At 49.6% G+C, this 20,996-nt stretch overlaps 1 protein-coding gene across 1 annotated transcript in view; it reads left to right on the forward strand.

Moving 5' to 3' along the window:
• Nucleotides 1–18,130, forward strand: part of MTHFS (methenyltetrahydrofolate synthetase) — a 32,141-nt gene extending 14,011 nt beyond the window's left edge. Inside the window, exon 3 of the mRNA XM_054388228.1 lies at nt 17,907–18,130. Within this exon, the coding sequence (XP_054244203.1) occupies nt 17,907–18,130 (224 nt within the window). The remainder of the gene's footprint in view (nt 1–17,906) is intronic.
• The last annotated feature ends 2,866 nt before the right edge of the window (nt 18,131–20,996 follow it).

The raw sequence follows: 20,996 nt of genomic DNA on the forward strand, positions 1-20,996 counted from the left end.
TGCAGTCCAGCACCATGTGTTTTGTAAAGGACAGGATCAGAGCACTGGACATGCAGTCCAGCACCATGTGTTTTGTAAGGGACAGGATCAGAGCACTGGACATGCAGTCCAGCACCATGTGTTTTGTAAGGGACAGGATCAGAGCACTGGACATGCAGTCCAGCACCATGTGTTTTGTAAGGGACAGGATCAGAGCACTGGACATGCAGTCCAGCACCATGTGTTTTGTAAGGGACAGGATCAGAGCACTGGACATGCAGTCCAGCACCATGTGTTTTGTAAGGGACAGGATCAGAGCACTGGACATGCAGTCCAGCACCATGTGTTTTGTAAGGGACAGGATCAGAGCACTGGACATGCAGTCCAGCACCATGTGTTTTGTAAGGGACAGGATCAGAGCACTGGACATGCAGTCCAGCACCATGTGTTTTGTAAGGGACAGGATCAGAGCACTGGACATGCAGTCCAGCACCATGTGTTTTGTAAGGGACAGGATCAGAGCACTGGACATGCAGTCCAGCACCATGTGTTTTGTAAGGGACAGGATCAGAGCACTGGACATGCAGTCCAGCACCATGTGTTTTGTAAAGGACAGGATCAGAGCACTGGACATGCAGTCCAGCACCATGTGTTTTGTAAGGGACAGGATCAGAGCACTGGGCATGCAGTCCAGCACCATGTGTTTTGTAAGGGACAGGATCAGAGCACTGGACATGCAGTCCAGCACCATGTGTTTTGTAAGGGACAGGATCAGAGCACTGGACATGCAGTCCAGCACCATGTGTTTTGTAAGGGACAGGATCAGAGCACTGGACATGCAGTCCAGCACCATGTGTTTTGTAAGGGACAGGATCAGAGCACTGGACATGCAGTCCAGCACCATGTGTTTTGTAAAGGACAGGATCAGAGCACTGGACATGCAGTCCAGCACCATGTGTTTTGTAAGGGACAGGATCAGAGCACTGGACATGCAGTCCAGCACCATGTGTTTTGTAAGGGACAGGATCAGAGCACTGGACATGCAGTCCAGCACCATGTGTTTTGTAAAGGACAGGATCAGAGCACTGGACATGCAGTCCAGCACCATGTGTTTTGTAAGGGACAGGATCAGAGCACTGGACATGCAGTCCAGCACCATGTGTTTTGTAAGGGACAGGATCAGAGCACTGGACATGCAGTCCAGCACCATGTGTTTTGTAAGGGACAGGATCAGAGCACTGGGCATGCAGTCCAGCACCATGTGTTTTGTAAGGGACAGGATCAGAGCACTGGACATGCAGTCCAGCACCATGTGTTTTGTAAGGACAGGATCAGAGCACTGGACATGCAGTCCAGCACCATGTGTTTTGTAAGGACAGGATCAGAGCACTGGACATGCAGTCCAGCACCATGTGTTTTGTAAGGGACAGGATCAGAGCACTGGACATGCAGTCCAGCACCATGTGTTTTGTAAGGGACAGGATCAGAGCACTGGACATGCAGTCCAGCACCATGTGTTTTGTAAGGGACAGGATCAGAGCACTGGACATGCAGTCCAGCACCATGTGTTTTGTAAGGGACAGGATCAGAGCACTGGACATGCAGTCCAGCACCATGTGTTTTGTAAAGGACAGGATCAGAGCACTGGGCATGCAGTCCAGCACCATGTGTTTTGTAAAGGACAGGATCAGAGCACTGGACATGCAGTCCAGCACCATGTGTTTTGTAAAGGACAGGATCAGAGCACTGGACATGCAGTCCAGCACCATGTGTTTTGTAAAGGACAGGATCAGAGCACTGGACATGCAGTCCAGCACCATGTGTTTTGTAAGGGACAGGATCAGAGCACTGGACATGCAGTCCAGCACCATGTGTTTTGTAAAGGACAGGATCAGAGCACTGGACATGCAGTCCAGCACCATGTGTTTTGTAAAGGACAGGATCAGAGCACTGGACATGCAGTCCAGCACCATGTGTTTTGTAAAGGACAGGATCAGAGCACTGGACATGCAGTCCAGCACCATGTGTTTTGTAAGGGACAGGATCAGAGCACTGGGCATGCAGTCCAGCACCATGTGTTTTGTAAGGGACAGGATCAGAGCACTGGACATGCAGTCCAGCACCATGTGTTTTGTAAGGGACAGGATCAGAGCACTGGGCATGCAGTCCAGCACCATGTGTTTTGTAAAGGACAGGATCAGAGCACTGGACATGCAGTCCAGCACCATGTGTTTTGTAAAGGACAGGATCAGAGCACTGGCATGCAGTCCAGCACCATGTGTTTTGTAAAGGACAGGATCAGAGCACTGGACATGCAGTCCAGCACCATGTGTTTTGTAAAGGACAGGATCAGAGCACTGGACATGCAGTCCAGCACCATGTGTTTTGTAAGGGACAGGATCAGAGCACTGGACATGCAGTCCAGCACCATGTGTTTTGTAAGGGACAGGATCAGAGCACTGGACATGCAGTCCAGCACCATGTGTTTTGTAAGGGACAGGATCAGAGCACTGGACATGCAGTCCAGCACCATGTGTTTTGTAAGGGACAGGATCAGAGCACTGGACATGCAGTCCAGCACCATGTGTTTTGTAAGGGACAGGATCAGAGCACTGGACATGCAGTCCAGCACCATGTGTTTTGTAAGGGACAGGATCAGAGCACTGGGCATGCAGTCCAGCACCATGTGTTTTGTAAGGGACAGGATCAGAGCACTGGACATGCAGTCCAGCACCATGTGTTTTGTAAAGGACAGGATCAGAGCACTGGACATGCAGTCCAGCACCATGTGTTTTGTAAAGGACAGGATCAGAGCACTGGACATGCAGTCCAGCACCATGTGTTTTGTAAAGGACAGGATCAGAGCACTGGACATGCAGTCCAGCACCATGTGTTTTGTAAGGACAGGATCAGAGCACTGGGCATGCAGTCCAGCACCATGTGTTTTGTAAAGGACAGGATCAGAGCACTGGACATGCAGTCCAGCACCATGTGTTTTGTAAAGGACAGGATCAGAGCACTGGGCATGCAGTCCAGCACCATGTGTTTTGTAAGAGACAGGATCAGAGCACTGGCATGCAGTCCAGCACCATGTGTTTTGTAAGGGACAGGATCAGAGCACTGGACATGCAGTCCAGCACCATGTGTTTTGTAAGGGACAGGATCAGAGCACTGGACATGCAGTCCAGCACCATGTGTTTTGTAAGGGACAGGATCAGAGCACTGGACATGCAGTCCAGCACCATGTGTTTTGTAAGGGACAGGATCAGAGCACTGGGCATGCAGTCCAGCACCATGTGTTTTGTAAAGGACAGGATCAGAGCACTGGGCATGCAGTCCAGCACCATGTGTTTTGTAAGGGACAGGATCAGAGCACTGGACATGCAGTCCAGCACCATGTGTTTTGTAAAGGACAGGATCAGAGCACTGGGCATGCAGTCCAGCACCATGTGTTTTGTAAGGGACAGGATCAGAGCACTGGGCATGCAGTCCAGCACCATGTGTTTTGTAAGGGACAGGATCAGAGCACTGGGCATGCAGTCCAGCACCATGTGTTTTGTAAGGGACAGGATCAGAGCACTGGACATGCAGTCCAGCACCATGTGTTTTGTAAGGGACAGGATCAGAGCACTGGACATGCAGTCCAGCACCATGTGTTTTGTAAGGGACAGGATCAGAGCACTGGGCATGCAGTCCAGCACCATGTGTTTTGTAAGGGACAGGATCAGAGCACTGGGCATGCAGTCCAGCACCATGTGTTTTGTAAGGGACAGGATCAGAGCACTGGACATGCAGTCCAGCACCATGTGTTTTGTAAGGGACAGGATCAGAGCACTGGGCATGCAGTCCAGCACCATGTGTTTTGTAAGGACAGGATCAGAGCACTGGGCATGCAGTCCAGCACCATGTGTTTTGTAAAGGACAGGATCAGAGCACTGGACATGCAGTCCAGCACCATGTGTTTTGTAAGTCAGGGAGTCTCACAAGGTGCTGCTGCTTGTGTAGCAATAAAGGTGAGGACAGTCTTTACAGTGAGGATGGGGAAACACTAGAAAAGGTTTGCCAGGGAGGTCATTGATGTACCCTCTGGAGGTGTTCAAGGCCAAGTTGGATGAGGCCTTGAGCACTGTGGTCTAAGTGGGAGGTGTCCCTGCCCATAGCAGGGGGTTGGAACTAAGATGATCTTCAAGGTCCCGTCCAACCTGATCCATTCTATGAATCTAGGAAGGGAAATTTCTTCCTGCCTCTGCAGCTGCAGCCCCCAGCTTATCCCCTTACAAACAAGTTCTGGTTTCCCTTTACCTGTGGGCAGCAGCTAATTTTATTTGCCTTAAGCTCTTGGCTCTGCTGCTTTCTGACAGCTGTGAGCTGCACTGGTTAGTTAGCTGTAATGGGAACTATTATGTTCCTGATGATGTTAATATTCCATTGTGGCCCTACCATGGGTGAAATCCTAATGTTCCTTGTATGAATTCTAAATTGGCTGCTCTCACCTCAGGTGACACCTCCTTCTGCTATGATGAGGAGTACAGAAGGGTGTTTGATTGACTTTCTTCTCATTATTAGCTGTTCGGTTAAAGCTGTATTGTATCTGTTGCATCTTCTTCTGTCAAACTCTGCCCATTTTCTTATTCTCATACAGAAGCTCTTCCAGACCTGTAAGAGTTCCAGCCATTGCTCTCTCAGCCTTTGCAATCTCTGATTTTGTTTGGGAGAAAAGATGCCTGAGAGAAAATGCTATGCCCAGGCAAAGACATTCTTCACACAGGTATCCCATAATGATTACCAAAAGGCCTGTGCCATTATTAATGATCCATAAAATAATTGTACATTCTTCTCTCTAGCTTGTTCCATAACAGGTAGAGCTAGGAAAATACTTGTTTGGAAATAAAATATTTGAGGAGTTGGAGCCAGCTGTGATAGGAACTGCTTCCCTCAGAGGGGTTTCTGCATCCCAGCCTCCAGGTGAAAGATGTGGGACTGCAGCACTGACACTGGGATTGCTCAAGCCTGGAGCTGGGGTCTGCTCTTCCCCTTGATGTCTGCACCAGCTTCCACAGCCCTCTGAAACAGCTTAACAATCAGCACCCAGTTTGCTAGCTGCATGCAGACACTTGCAGCCAAGCTTCCACCAGTGCCTCTGCTCAGCAGCAGGTACAGCAATGGCTACAAAGAGTCTCCTTCTTTGACAGGCTTCTGAAAGAATGCCCTGAAATGCAAAAGTTGACCTGTTTCTGTGGTGTGCCTTTGGTGATGCCCTTTGGTGTCCTTGTGTCCTAAATTTCCTTGGTACAGACTACCCTGTAAGCATTCTGTGGTTTCGTCTTAATACCACCAGTGCCAGCTGTGCCTGCAGTGAGCCTGGAGGGCTGAGAGCTCTGAGAGCACCACTACAGCTGTTTGCTTTCCTAAAGTTCACAAAGGCTTGAAACCAGCTCTTTTCCTTGTAATCATTTCCAGTGTCACATCCATGTTTGCCTGCTTGCAGAAAACATTCTCCTTGCACTCAGCAAAACAATTGAAAAGATTCCTTCTGCTGTAATCAATTGAAGTTTAAAGAGAAGTGAAAGCAACACAGGCAAGGGCTTTCAATTTCACTGCAAGTAGCTCTCGAGTGCTTTGTTTCAGAGGGCTAATTCTGAGTGTGAACAGTGGCACTGGCATGTTCCTCATACTGTTTCCTAGAAACAGGAGTCTTTTAAAAACAAACAAGAGCTTAGGTCCATGTCTGGAGTGTGCTGTGAGTCTGTACAGCAGATTCATACAGGGCAGATACAAACTTGCATGTGTCTGGCTGTGGAAGTTAATCCAAACAGATGTTTTGGTCTCCCTTTATAGAATCACAGAATCGTTAGGGTTGGAAGGGACCTCAAGGATCATTCAGTTCCAACCCCCCTGCCATGAGCAGGGACACCTCACACTACAGCAGGTTGCTCACAGCCACATCCAGCCTGGCTGCAAAAACCTCCAGGGATGAGGCTTCCACCACCTCCCTGGGTAACCTGTTCCAGTGTCTCACCACCCTCATGGTGTAAAACTTCTTCCTAACATCCAATCTGAATCTATCCATTTCTAGTTTTGCTCCATCCCCCCCAGTCCTATCACTCCCTGACACCTTAAAAGTCCCTCCCCAGCTTTCTTGAAGCCCCCTTCAGATACTGGAAGGCCACAAGAAGGTCACCTCAGAGCCTTCTCTTCTCCAGACTGAACAGCCCCAACTCTCTCAGTCTGTCCTCATAGGAGAGGAGCTCCAGCCCTCTGATCATCCTGGTGGCCCTTCTCTGGACACCTTCCAGCACCCCCAGATCCTTCTTGTAATAGGGACTCCAGAACTGGATGCAGTACTCCAGGTGGGGTCTCACCAGAGCTGAGTTGTTTTTGGAAAGGAAGAGGCAGCACCAAGCTCATCTCAGTGCCTCTATGCCCAGCATCTGGAGAACAGGAGAGGAAGCTTTTCCCTGCTTCCCAGGTGTGTAGGTAGGGTTATGTGGATTGAAGGTAGTTTGGTGAGACAGCTGAGCCCTGCTAACAGCCACTGGTGCCAGAAGGGACAGTCCTGCTGCCTTTGTGTTGCTTCCAGCTCTGTGCTCCCCTCATCCTCCCAACTCCAGTGCCATCTCCAGTGCTCACTGCTGAGCAAGTTCAGCTCATGAATGTGCCAGGAAATTACTACTTCCCCCACCCCTTTCTTTCTTTTTCCTAGGATTGGTTTTCTGCCAGCTTAGTTGGCAATTAAATCAGGTCAGCACTTTTCCAGCTCCAAAGGATTTGTCTTCCTGGCACAGTTAATCCTCTTTGTCTTTGTTGAGACTCAAAATACACTGCCAGGACCTGGCCAAGAGCTACTGGCTTTCAGGGAACAGGAGACTCATGTTGCTGTTTCGTGGTTTAAGGACAGCTCTTGGTCTTCATATTTGGCATCATAAGTGGTCTCAGTCCCTGCTTGTGCTGTCTGGGGTGTGTGTGAGATGGGAGTCAGCTTTTGAGGTGTAAATGGGTGGCAGCTTGCTGTGCAGGAGTGATGTGAAGGCCTATGCCAGCAGGTGTCAGCATCCCATGCTCTTACTGGGGAGCTTTGGTGCCATTTAGGCTGTTTTCCTACAATTAAAATCTCATCCAGGCATTGCACTCAGACCCAGAGGAGAACAAGGGCTCCAGCCTAACGTGTCCAAAAAATCAGGGATTGGAGTGAGGCAGGTGGAGGATTCCAGGGACAGCCAGGAGGGGTTTAAGCTGTGCAAGCTTAAAGAGATGGAAGAAAATCTTGTGCTGGAAGAAGCAGGAGTGCTCAGCTGTTGTGATGCTATCGTGTTTGACACTGACAGTGGAGGTGCCATCACCTCCAGACCAGCTGAGTCTTCATGTTCAATAAACTCTGCCTGCAGGCTTGCTCACTGGTCCCACCAAACAGTGTCACCCCCACAGGAGCCAGGTTCAGGCAGTGACAGGGAAGCTGAGCTCTTAACCATTTACATTTCACAAGCGCTTCTCTATAGTTTACAGTAGGCTCTCTGCTGAGTGAGTCAAAGGGCACTGGAAATATTGATAGTGAGGCATGATGTATTGACCAAAAAAAACCCAAATGATTCATTTTGTCATCTTTTGGTGTAAAAACACACAGCCAGCAGCATGCAAAAGAGGACCAAGGGTGAGGAAACGAAGCAGTGCACATGTGTTGAGTGGAAGGGTTTAAATAAGTGCTCAGCTAAACAGTGCAGGAAGTGTAGCTCTTAAAACCTTACAGAATTTAATGTAAAAACAAAAGCTCCTTGGATTTTGGGCTGCAGCAGTGCTGTGACCATCCCAGCACAGACAGTTCAAGCACCAGGGCCTTGTGTCTTTAAAGGAGCAGATCTGCAGTCAGCATTTGCTGACTGAATGCCATGCATTGATGTGCTGTAAAGTGGCTCTAATGTCCTCTCCTTGGTACATCTTCTTTCAGAGTGTTTTGATGGTTTAAAATCCCAGGAAAATCCAGCTGCAAGCCTTTAAACCAAACATTTTTCCTTGTCCATGTAGTCCCAATCAGGCTGTTCCAACTCTGCTCACATATCTGAACATCAGGAGCACAGAAGTCATTTGTCACAGGCTGGCAGCTGAAGCATTTCCAAGCAGTTCTATCTTTTTCTCTGAATTTGCAAACCCAGGCACTTCTGTGGGTGGCACTGAGTGATTCTGGGGTTTTTAAGGGGCTTCTGCAGGCTTGCTGAATAATAGTGAAATACAAAAGTACTTATTCAGATGTTCTTTTGGGCAGACATTTGGCAGAGTCTGAAAATGAGACACTAGACCTCAGGTGACTGCAAGTTAAACCTCAGGGGATGTGAGTGTGATGGTTAAAGCCTCACATAGCCCTCCCAGGTTGTGAAACCAGCTAGACTGGAACACAAGTCTTAGCCTTGGACAGCAGCATCCCTAATGACACCTGAAAGGATATTCATTTATGGAGCAGGATAGGTTTATTTGTGCAGGGCTGGGAAGACCTTACCTGCAGTGCTGTGTCCAGCTCAGGGGCCCTCAACACAAGAAGGATATGGACCTGAGGGAGAAGGTCCAGGGGAGGGCCACGAAAATGATCAGGGGGCTGGAGCACCTCTGCTACAAGGCCAGGCTGGGAGAGCTGGGGGTGTTCAGCCTGCAGAAGAGAAGGCCTCAGGGAGACCTAACAGCAGCCTGCCAGTACAAGAAGGCTGCAGAGGGACTGTTTGCAACGGCCTGCAGTGATAGGACAAAGAGTAATGGTTTGAACTGAGAGCAGAGCAGATTTAGATTGGATGTTAGGAACAAGTTCTGCACCACGAGGGTGCTGGAACACAGCAACAGGTTGCCCAGGCAGGTAGTTGAGGTCCCATCCTGGAGGTATTCAAGGTCAGGCTGGACAAGGCTCTGAGCATCCTGCTCTAGTGGAAGATGTCCCTGCTGACTGCAGGGGGGTTGGACTGGATGACCTTTGGAGATCCTTTTCAACCCAACCCATTCTGTGATTCTGTTGCAGCTGCTGCTGTGCAGTGCATTTAACCTTTCAAATGCATTGGCACCAGATTGCTAAGGTTTGATTTTAAATGAATTCCAAATGGGAGAGTGTTTGCCTGGTCCCTGCTGAGCAGCATAGGAGCAGCTCAGGCAGCCTTCTTAGTGTGTTTTGCAGCTTTAATAAGGGCTGAGGGGCTGCCACTCCATTGTTTTAACCCTGTATGACTGATGGCTATCCTGTAGCTTCTCAGGGAGCAGCATAAATATTTTACTCTGCTGTAGTTCAGCAGGGCAAGTGTGAAGTGTGGAGCCCAATGTTTCATGCTGACACCAAGCACTGACATGGATGAGCAGACAGATAAACGCTGAGCTGCTCGGTGCTTGTTTGTAGATTCTGCTGATGGTTCTATTTTCTGCCAAATGTTTTATTGAAGTAATAACAGGAGCTGGCTCAGTCCTGCTAGTGGACCAATTACCTGGGGTGTGTGGATTGCAGAGGAGACAGGCTGCTTGGCATCTGTGTGTATGCAAAAATTAGATTGGTAGGTGATGGGTACGCATGGAAGGGGCTAAAATGTCTCTTAGAAGACCAAAGGATGCAAAACCTTGCAGGTGCCTGCAATTCCTGTGCACAGACAGGAATGAAAATAAACCAAGTCATTGCCCCTGCTGTTAAAAGCATGGCTTCCTGGGCTGCAGTATGGAAAGTGTGGCCAGCAGGTCTAGGGAGGTTCTCCTTCCCCTCTACTCTGCCCTGGTGACACCACACCTGCAATATTGTGTCCAGTTCTGGGCTTCCCACTTCAAGTGAGACAGGCATCTGCTGGAGAGAGTCCAACAGAGGCTCTGAGGATGACTGGGGGACTGGAACATCTCTGCTGTGAAGAAAGACTGAGAGCCCTGGGGCTGTTTAGTCTGGAGAAGAGAAGGCTGAGAGGGGATCTGATCAATGTCCACAAATATCTGGAGGGTGAGTGTCAGGATGAAGGTGCCAGGCTCTTTTCAGTGGTGCCCAGTGATAGGACAAGGACCAAGGTTCCAAGAGCCCAGGAGGTTCCACCTCAACATGAGCAGACACTTCTGTATGGTGAGGGTGGTGAAGTCCTGGAGCAGGCTGCCCAGAGAGGTTGTGGAGCCTCCTTCTATGCAGACTTTCAAGACCTGCCTGGATGTGTTCCTGTGTGACCTGGCCTGGGTGGTCCTGCTCTGGCAGGGGGGGTTGGACTGGATGATCTCTGGAGGTCTGTTCCAGTCCCTAACATTCTGTGATGCTGTGAATCCCTCGTGGTGTGCCCTGTAGCAGGAGACCATGAATGGAGCCTGTGGGATTTAGATGTGATGCCTTGAGTTTTGATTCCTGTGCCTGGCTGGGTGAAAAAGGGAAGCATCTCTGTCTCTCCTTCTAAAGCAGGAGATGTCCATGAGTAGTTAGCAAAGAGTGAGTCCTTGAAGTGCTGTGGTAGCACAGGATTAAAGGTGTTCCCACAGGGGGAAACACCTGGAGGGAAAGCTCCTGACTGCTGTTTTTTCACTGCAATGTAAACCACAACTTTCAGTGCTGTCAGGGAGCTGTGTGGGATCACGAGGGGACGACAGAGCGAGCACTGGCAGGGAGCTGTTTGTGACCAACCAACAGCAAGTATCTACAAGAGAAGAGAATTGATTTTTCTCAAATTCCTGTCAGTAACTCAGGGTATTTTTCATGTAGCTGCCAAGGCTGGTGAAGAGGGGAGTCAGTGGAGCAGTGCTGGTGAGAGTACCTGAGGATCTGATCCTCTGGGTTGTAAACTGAGGTTTCCAAGGAGATGAGGATTCATGCTGAGCTTCTGCTGCTGGTTTTCAAAGGCTGTATCATGTGAGCAATTATGGGGCAAGGGTTTCCTTTCAGTTTCAAGGATTTGATTTGCATTTCAGCAGTGTCTGGGATCGAGTTCAGCAGTGTAACTGTGGCTGCCATCCTCTGCGCTGGTGGCAGGTCAGGCAGCATCCTTGCTTTGGGCTGAGTGCCTTTTGCCAAACGTTTACCAGTGGCAGCAAAGGGGAATCAATTCTTTTGTCTCTTTGCTCACTTGCTTGGGAATATAAAAGTGTCTAGCTTCCTCAGGGCTTGGTTGGGATAAGGAGTTGGTTTCCTCTGGAAGCAATCCCAGCCCTTCCATGAGCCATGCACCTGGGTAGGGTGTGGGTTAGGGCCGTAGTGAGCAGACCTGGCAGATCCCTTTCTGACCTTATACCAGGGTGAGTGTGTAACACAGAGATGCTCCTTGGGAAGCAAAGACACAAAACTTTCCTCAGGAAGAACCACCAAGCTGACAGCAGCCTCAGCAGTGCTCTGATGGGCACCCAGGGCTGTCTGAGGAGAAGGCTTTGCAGTAGGCCTAGAGGAGAAGGGATTGGCTTTGCTGCAGCACAACTGAAATATTTCCTTCTCTGCATTTGGTATCCCCAAGGCCTGGTGATTAACCCAGGCCACAGTGTTGGGCACTGTGTAAATAAGAGAACAAGATGATGCTCTGTGCCCTGCAGAGCGTATGTCGAGGAGCTAACACCTACCCAAGAGGCCTCCTAACTGTGCTGGTGCTGGCAGTAATTAAAGTTACAGTAATGACTCTGTCACTCATTAGAAGTTTCTAAGCTAGTCCAGCTGATTGGCTCATACCCTCCATGTCACCAAAGCTGACACTGAAAGCATCAAAATCAAGTGATTAATTCTTTCCTTTGTGCTGGGGCAGCAGATCCACAGGCAGATGGTTCCTGCACCCTTTCCATTCTGCAAAGGTTTTCCTGCAAAGGTTGTGTTTCTTTTCTCCACCGTGGCCCTTGCTGGATCAGAAAAGGACCGAGGCAAGCTTCCATTCCTTTTAACTGAACAGCTTTCAAACACTTCTCAGCTCTGCAGAGGTGGTGTGCAGCTGAGCTGACATTGTTTATGGTGTGCATAACACCAGAAATATGCCTCTCCTTTCAACAGGATGTTGTGCTTGTCCTGAGTCTTCTGCTCCTACACCTTCTGTAACCATTTTTTAAAGGTCCCTTCCTAGTCAAAACATTCTATGACTCTGTTCTGTGATTTAAATCCAAACAAAGCAGGGGAGATCCCTGCCTGCCACTGCAGAGTGAGCTGTGCATGGGAAAAACCCAACTGCTGAGAAGCTGCTTCTTGCCCGAGGTACCAGGCTGGGAGCATCAAGCCAGCCTTGTGCTGATGGAGTAAACAGGGCACAAACTTCTGTGCTTCAGGGAGAAGCTCAGACTGCACAGCTGCTGCTGTGAGGAGCAACACAGTGGCAAGCAGAGCTGATTGCTTGTAGGCTTGAGCTTCAAAGGTGTCTGAGCTGTGAGCAGGGACAGAAGAGCTGCTGCTGGCTGGCCTCTGCCTCATCCTCCTTTAAGAGCTTTGGAGATGAGGATCAAAAGAGTCCTAGCTCCCACTTTGCTGGGTCCCAGGCACTTTGCTGTGTCCACAAAGCAAGTGGCAGTGGGGGCTGATAAGGTGGGGTGACAGTATCTCAGTGTCATCTCCCATTAGGGCTGTCTGGCTGTGTAGGAGGAGGTGAGTGACCCCGCATGGCGGCTGACAGGGGACTGGTGGAGCCCCTTCAGACCTGGGAGGAAAGGGACCCTGCTGACTGCTCCTTCTGAGGGCAGGACAAGTCCCCAGCAGTCTTGCCATGACCTGGATCTGTGCAGTGATGGAGTCTTCTATAATTAACTGTTGTCAAGAACAGTTCTGGCATTTCAACCAGGAATAGCAGATTAAGGAGCAGAGAGGTAATGAGGTGCAAGGAGAAAATCCTTCCCTGGGGAACAAATCAGACCTGATACCATCGTGAAGGGTAATGAAAAATGCAGTGCCAACCTGAGATTCACCACTGCTGCCTGGAGGAACCAGAAGCCTGCACTGCTGCTCAGAACAGCAGCGAGGGGAGGGAGGCTGCCCTTGGGGTCTGATGCTGGAGGCAGGAGGGCACAGCCTGCACAGCTGCCTTCTGGCCCTTGCCTTGCCACATGCTTCCTGAGGCCTTGGCCAAGCCATTTCACTTCTCTGTGGCACAGGCTGTGTCTGCAGAGATGTCTGCAAGGCAGTGCAGACAGGCTGCTCCTGGGCAGCCCCACAGGGCTCTGAAGCCAGGACTGTGTCTGCAGTGCTGGGTAACGCAGGGCCAAGTGGCACAGGCTGGCCCTATCCACACTACACAGAACTTGGCCTGTCTCCTCTAGTTTGGTCTCAGGTGATGCCTCTCGGTGGCCTTGAGGCAATGCTGGGGCTTTTTTGTGTTTCCTCCAGTCCAGAGTACCTTTAGTGGTAGGAGGCTGTGTGGCAGAGCAGCACAGCAGTGTTCTTGTTGAGGGTCTGTGGTGTATGCCCCAGCATCTGGCAGAGGAGCCTGTGGCTGTGTCTGCAGGGGCAAACCCAGCTGTGCCAGACTTGCACTCTTCTGCCTTTACTAACCATGGGAATCATGTCCCCTGGAGCAGATATGGGTTTCACTTGGACTGGCAGTGCCAGGCAGCATGCCAGCAGTTCAGCAGCACTGACCACCTGTGAGCCTGTAAATCAATCTGTTCTCTGGCCCTGCTGTGTTCAGCAGGGTCAGTGACACCTGGGTGGCCATGCCAGCAGGGCCATGTGCCCACTGAGAGAAGTCAGGGGATATTATTTCATGCATGGGGCTACACCGGGGAAGGAGCTGTGGCCACAAGAGCTCATGTCACAGATACAACAAGTATTAGGTGACTGTCATCATAACTGCTAACCTCCCTGGGGTATCCACTAGCTTAACTAAAGCATATAGGAAGCACTGATATCCTCTACATGGAAGCTGGAGCAATTCATTGTTGCCTCAGAAAATGTTTACAGCCCTTAGAAACCTGCAGGCCACAAGCAAGCATTCCAGGAGCAGCATGGATTGCCTGGAACAACCCCCTAGGCTGTGAGTGTGCTTTCTGGGCTCCTGGCATGTCAAGAGAGGGGATTCTGCCCCTTGACTCTGCTCTGCTGAGACCCCACCTCCAATCCTGCCTCCAGTTCTGGTGTCCCCAGCATAAGAAGGACACAGAGCTGGTGGAGTGAGTTCAGAGGAGGACACAAAGATGATCCAAGGGCTGGAGCACCTCTGCTGTGAGGACAGGCTGAGGGAGCTGGGGTTGTTCAGACAAGACAAGACATAGGAAGACAAGACTCAGGGGGGGGGGACCTCAGAGCTGCCTTCCAATACCTGAAGAGATCCTCCAGGAAGGCTGCAGAGGGACTTTTCCTGAGGGTGTCTAGAGACAGGACAAGGGGGAATGGTTTGAAGCTGAGGGAGTACAGGGTTAGGCTGGATCTGAGGAAGAAGTTTTTCAGTAGGAGGGTGGTGAGACTCTGGAACAGGGAGTCTGTGGCTGCCTCCTGTCTGAGGGTGTTGAAGGCCTGGAACAGGAGGGCCCCAATCCAAGAAGGTTAAGCTCTTCCTACTCTCCCATGCCATCCTGTTGATGTGCTCTCTCTGCTGACAGTAATCTTCTGTGTCTGCAATCTTGGTCTCATCTGTGTGTGCAATCTTGGTCTCATCTGTGTGTCACCTCTCATCCTGTGACAGCTCTTCCCCCCGCAGTGCCCCAGGCACCACAGGAGGGTTTGTTGCTCCCCAAGTTGTGGCAGGGAAGCATTTCCTCCACTCAGCTCTCTGCCAGTCATTCTGGATCCTGGGGCAGGGTTTGAGGCTAATGCTGCCTGAGCTGCCCTCAGGCTCCTTGCAGGGTAGCTGTGTCATTTTTCTGCTCCAAGTCTTGCTTGCCATTTTCCCCCAGTCTGGTGCAGTGTGAGTGTCAGGCAGGAGTCAGAGGAGAGGCAGTGCTGCAGCAGAAGGAAAATATTAGGGTAACTATTGCAGCATTTACAGCCTGATTTTTCATCCTAAGATTTGCACAACTTTGTTTGAGTTGTTCAGCATAAAAAATCCATTATTAGAGAGGAGCTGACTCATTAAAACAGTTTCTGTTTCTCCAGAGAACTCGGAAGAGAACACAGTGCTTTAATCCATCTAAATTCACTCAAGTATGCCTGCTGCTAACAGTTAAACTACACAAAAAACATCTTTCTTTGCTCTCTTCCTGCCAATTCCCTCTTTCCTTAGTGCTGCCCCTGACCTGTCTTCTTCCTGTCTGTGCTACAAATGTCAGGAGAAAAGACACCTTTTGACTCTGCACCTTCACCCCATGTGTGCATTCTTACCTGCCAGCAGCTGCAAAGGTTTCCTTCTCTTTGCCATGAGAGTCAGGTGGAGCAAAACCAGCTGAAAGCCAGCCCAGGGCAGAGTGTTTCTGTGCATCCTTGGTGTGTGCTCCACGTTAGTTTCTGGGCCACCTGAGTACCTACACACAGCCAAGGTGAAGCAAATTATGGAGAGGATAAGTGGTGAGCACAGGAGTAACTTGGGGAGGGCTTGACTACAACTACCTGAAGGGAGGTTGTAGCCAGGAGGGGGTTGGTCTCTTCTCCCAGGCAGCCAGCACCAGAACAAGAGGACACAGTCCCAAGCTGCACCAGGGGAGGTTTAGGCTGGAGGTGAGGAGAAAGTTCTTCACAGAGAGAGTGGTTGGCCATTGGAATGTGCTGCCCAGGGAGGTGGTGGAGTCACCATCCCTGGAGGTGTTCAAGAGGGGATTGGACGTGGCACTTGGTGCCATGGTTTAGATAGGCATGAGGTGTAGGGTGACAGGTTGGACTCGATGATCTTTGAGGTCTCTTCCAACCTTCTTGATTCTATGATTCTATTCTATGATTCTATCTGTTAATGCCCATGCTAACAGGGAGATGGGCAGCTGGTTTCTGGGTCCTAGTCCATGGGGCTGGCAGTTGGCAGATGTGTGTTTTAGCTTGAACACTGAGCTGTGACACAGTGTGTCCCACGGGGTGCACACGGTGAGCCCCGATGTCTGCCCTCATGCCTCTTTTCCTCTGTTTGCCATTTGTCCTGGGAATCAAAAGTTGACTGCAGCATGGTGAAACATTCAGTCTCCTTTTTGTTCCACCCACTGACACTCTGTGGTCTGCCCTTTGGCTAATCCCTCCTCTTCCTCCCCTGCCCTCTTGCAGAAAGCCGTGCTTGTTAAGCGGGTGATGCTGGATTTGCAAGATTGATCTCTAGGCATTTCATGCTGTGTTGCCTTGCATGTTTTATATCAGTGTCCTGATCAAGTGGTCAGGTGTTGGTGGATGAGTGTTCACAACAGTGACTCTTCTCTGAACAATGAACAGTGGAAGAAAATCTCCAGGAGCCTGGGAAGTGTGTGCAGATGAGTTGGTCTTTGGGGGATCTTTAACTTGCTCTTGCAGGCTGAGTTCAGATTGATACAGGATCTCGGATAAGATTCCCTGGAACTGAAAAATTCTGCTTAGCTCTGGCTTTTCCAGTACATGCTCCCACACACCTTGAGTGTTGGTCATCATTCCTTAGGTAGATGTAGTGAGAGCAGCACAGTTCAAAACAGCACAGGAAAGTATCTTTGGGCATAGGAAAAGCAGAAAAATACCTGACACATCCTAGCCCTGGAAGAGGAGCAGAAGGTAGCTGTGGAAAGCAGCTCAAGGTTGAGTACTGCTGCTGTAAGAAGGAAGCAGCAGTGGTCTGAGACTCAGCATTTGTTTTCTTTCCAGACTGGTGTCAGCTGTAGCTTGCTCTGTGCTGTCCTTCCACTGCTGCTCTTGCCCTCCTCTCCTCAAGCATGTCTGCTACAGAAGCAGGTGGGGAAAGACTTCCCTTGCATTGTGAAATTGGTGAGGGGATGTTCCTGAGTTCAGCAGGCAGCAGCAGGCCAGCCAAGCTCATTTGTTTGGAAGTCCTTGCAAGCCTTCTCACACTGAACCAACAAGCCTTGCAGAAGTGATGGCAATCTGCACCCAGCTGCCTCCCTGCCTGGCAGGGGCTCAGCCTGGCAGCCTTTGCCTACCTGGCAGGGATGTGAATCAGCTCCTGGAACAAGCAGGCAGCTGAGTGGAAATTGTCTGGCTGCCTGGCACGGTGCCAACCCACATCCAGTCACAGAGTATGCACAGGGCAAGAACAAAGGCCTTGGCAGGTCTTGCCTTTTCCTCAGGAGTTGCTTGGTGGGGTCTGCTGTCAGGGTCTGGCTGTCCACTTGCACCTGTTTTGTGCAGGTGACTGGCAGCTTACCCAGCTTGTTGAGTGCTTGATCTGATTTTGAGTGCCACTCAAGTGCTGTCTCAGAAGCATCTTGGGGAGCCCTCACATCCCTCCAGAAGGAGGCATATTCAGGGCAGGCAAGCAGAACACCTGTGTGTGCTTCTGGAGCAGCTGGGACAGTTGCTGGCTGCTCAGGAAGAAGCTCCTCTGGGAGAGGAGGAACCTGGTTTGGCAAAGAGACCAGCCTCCAAATCTTGGTCTTGATCTAAGAGGGCAGTGCCCATCTCCAGACTGCATGATGCTCAAGGCTTTTTGGGGCTGGGAGGTTGAGTGAAGGTTCATGACATCTTACAGCTGTGTCCAGCAGATGCTCTCTCTCTTAGATGTCTCCTTTTCATTTTATTTCCCTTTCCTATTGTTGTTCCTGATGTTGATGTTCATTTGATTTTCTGATTCCTCCTGCATTTAATTTTCCCTGAGTTCAGTCTCTGCCTGGGTTTAGAGCCATAATCATCAGTATTTGGAATTGTGTGGGGTTAAAATGATAGAAGAAATTTGTTGTAATAATGTAGGGTGTTTTATTTTTTTTTTCCTTCTAGCTTTTGAAGGTCTAAGTATTTTGCAGCTGATCTAGTATGCAATTGATAAGATGGAAATGTAAATGTAGAAGCTTAGTATTCAGAGTATTTTTCATCTGATCAAAGAAAGGGAAGCATTTTGCAAAACACAAAGCTTGCATTTTTGCTCCTGTCTGAAGCTGGGTGCAGTTGAGCCATCAGCAAATCCACAGGGCACCCACTAATACCTCTTTCATTTTTTCTACAGGAGGTCTTGACCTTATCTTCATGCCAGGCCTTGGGTTTGACAAAAAAGGCAACAGACTGGGAAGAGGGAAAGGATATTATGATACCTACCTTGAAAGATGCATGAAACACCCCAGGGGGAAGCCTTACACCATTGCCTTGGCCTTTAGGGAACAGATTTGTGAATCAGTGCCTGTGGCAGCAAATGATGTCCAAGTAGATGAAATCCTTTATGAAGACTGCTGAAAGTATCTTGAACAGAGTTACCTGCCAAAGAAAGATCCATCTTGAACAGAGGGACCTGCCAAAGATGCCTCAACTCATGACTTTTTAATAGTCATTTATGACTTTGGGAGCAATAAAATACACTATTTGTATTTGAACAAACCCCCCTGACCCATGTAGATGTAAGAGTAGTGAGGATTGCATTGATTTGCTTCTAATATCTGGTGTAAATTCTTACTCTAGAATCAATAGGAACAAGAATGTTTATTACACTAAGGACCATTTCTTCTCATCATACTATTGAGGAACCAGCTACTTCACAGTTTTATTATTCCAGTTTAAAACTTAACTGTCTGCTGCTGATAGTTTTTGGTCCATTCTGGAATCAGACACTGGTTATGGTGAAAGTTCTCAGTACTTACTCTGTCCATCTAGGAGCAAAACATAAATCTTACAGTAAACTGGGCAAAAAATGGTGATTGGGAAGACCCTTAACTGATTTGTGTCTCTACAATAATTGTGACTTTAATTGGCACCTTGAAGTTGTCTTAGAATAAAAGGTGTACTCTGTTAATTAAAAAGCTTCATGGCTGTGACTTTGGTGTATGGCTCTTTGCTTTGAAGACAAGATTGGAATGGTCCCACAATCACAGAATGTTAGGGGTTGGAAGGGACCTCCAAAGCTCATCCAGTCCAACCCCCTTGCCAGAGCAGGAGCACCCAGGGCAGGTCACACAGGAACACATCCAGGTAGGGTTGGAATGTCTCCAGAGGAGACTCCACAACCTCTCTGGGCAGCCTGCTCCAGGGCTTTGGCACCCTCACAGTGACAAAGTTTTCCCTTATGTTCCTGTGGCACCTCCTCTGCTCCAGCTTGCCCCCACTGTCCCTTGTCCTGTCGTTGGACATCCCTGAGCAGAGCCTGGCTCCATCCTCCCAACACTGCCCTGCACATCTTGATCACCAGGAATGAGGTCACCCCCCAGGCTCCTCTGCTCCAAGCTCCAGAGCCCCAAATCCCTCAGCCTGTCCTCACAGGGAGATGTTCCACTGCCTGCAGCAGCTTTGTGGCTCTGTGCAGGACTCTCTCAAGCAGTTTCCTGAGGTCCTTCTTGAACTGAGACCTTTCCACCTCAGAATGTGTGTATTCAGTTTTATTCCCTTTTTGCCAAGACAGTTACTAATTAAACCCTCTTGCTTAGCAGCTCAGGTCTCTCTGGCCTGTGCTCCCTGGTGCCTCTCCATCCTTTTTAACAAAAGTCCATCTGTCTAAGATGAAGATACCATCAGTAATGGCCTGCTGGACTTCCCACCAGCATGTGCTGAAGAGCTGGAGCCTGAAGAAGACATCTGGCAGCACTCTGCAGGGTGGGCTGTTCAGTAAACTGATGGTGGTCTGACTTGGCCTTCCATCAGTTCTTTGTCAAACTGTTTCAGTCCAGCAAATGAAGGATGCAGAGTATGTGGTGTTGATGTATTCAGAAGGGGTTGTGCAGGCAGAAAATGACAGTATCAGTGCTGGTGCTTGTGGCAGAGCATCCTTCAGCTCCTCTCAGCTCTGCAGTGCTGCCAGCTGCACTGTCTTACAGGAGGGAGACAGCCTCATAGGATTTAAGACCTTTGGGGAAGAAATGTGATGAGAAAATTGGACCATATTTTCCCAGGATGTGTGTCCTGGCAGTATTTTAATCCCTTCCTCACTTCTGAACATCTGCTGGCATCTGGAGAGCAGCAAAACAAACGAAGGGGCTGGGTTTGCATGCAGCAGACCTGCTTCCAGCTTTGTCTACAGGGCTCTTGGAGTTCACTGCTCACACTGGGCTCAGATGGCACAGCCTGCCATGGGCAGCAGCAAAGCTACACTGCAGCCAGTCTCTCACAGTGGAAACCTGCATACTGCATCTGACAGAAGTTGTAAAAGCATATTGGAAGTGCAGTGTAAGCTGTCTGCTTCCACCCCACCAACACCAGTGGGTGCTCTTAGGGGTGTCACAGAATCACTAAGGCTGCAACAAGACCTTTAAGCTCATCGAGTCCAACCATAACCCAACCACCATGACCACTAAACCATATCCTGAAGCACCACATCTACAGCTTCTTGAACACCTCCAGCATCTCCCTGGGCAGCCTGTTCCAACCCCTCACCACTCTCTCACTAAGGAAGTTTTTCCTCATGTCCAATCTAACCCTCCCCTGGCACAGCTCAAACCCATTTCCTCTGGTCCTGTTGCTGGTTACTTGGGAGAAGAGACCAACATCAGCCTCACTCCAGGTAGCTGTAGAGAGCAATGAGATCTCAGCCGTCTCTTCTCCAGACTAACCAACCCCAGCTCCCTCAGCTGCTCCTTGTGTGATGCCCTCCAAACCGCTCCCCAGCCTTGTTGCTCTTCTCCGGACACATGCCAGGCCCAGGTGTCCTGACTCAAGGTTTAACCATGGAGGTTCTTCTGGGATCCTGAATGGTTTTGGTGAGTGTTACAATGGATGTGACTGCATGAACCCTGCTCCAGCTCTGCTTTAGGCACAGAATTAGGAGACCATGTCAGCACAGCAGAACATAATCAGAGGCTAATGCCCTCTTGCTGCTGCATTCAAGCAGAGGGAATCCATGGTGTTGGTTTTAAAGCTGAACACTATTTTTTGGAGCTGTGTTTCTTCTGGGTGCCTTGTGCCACATAAATCAAATGGCTGCCATGAAAGGCAACTTTTTATCCCAAACCTTTGTGCCTTGTGGCTTTGCTTTTCTGAGCTGTTCTGTATATGAGAGGAGTTTTTTGTTGTTATTGTTGTTGGCTCAGTTAGGTACAAGTTTAGCCACAGCAATTTGTGGCCCTTTGGGTTAGCTTTTGATCTTCTGCCTGAGCTTTGATTTATTCACTAGCTTGAC

This window comes from Indicator indicator, chromosome 16 (genome assembly GCF_027791375.1).
Source record: "Indicator indicator isolate 239-I01 chromosome 16, UM_Iind_1.1, whole genome shotgun sequence".
NCBI classification, from domain to species: Eukaryota; Metazoa; Chordata; class Aves; order Piciformes; family Indicatoridae; genus Indicator; species Indicator indicator.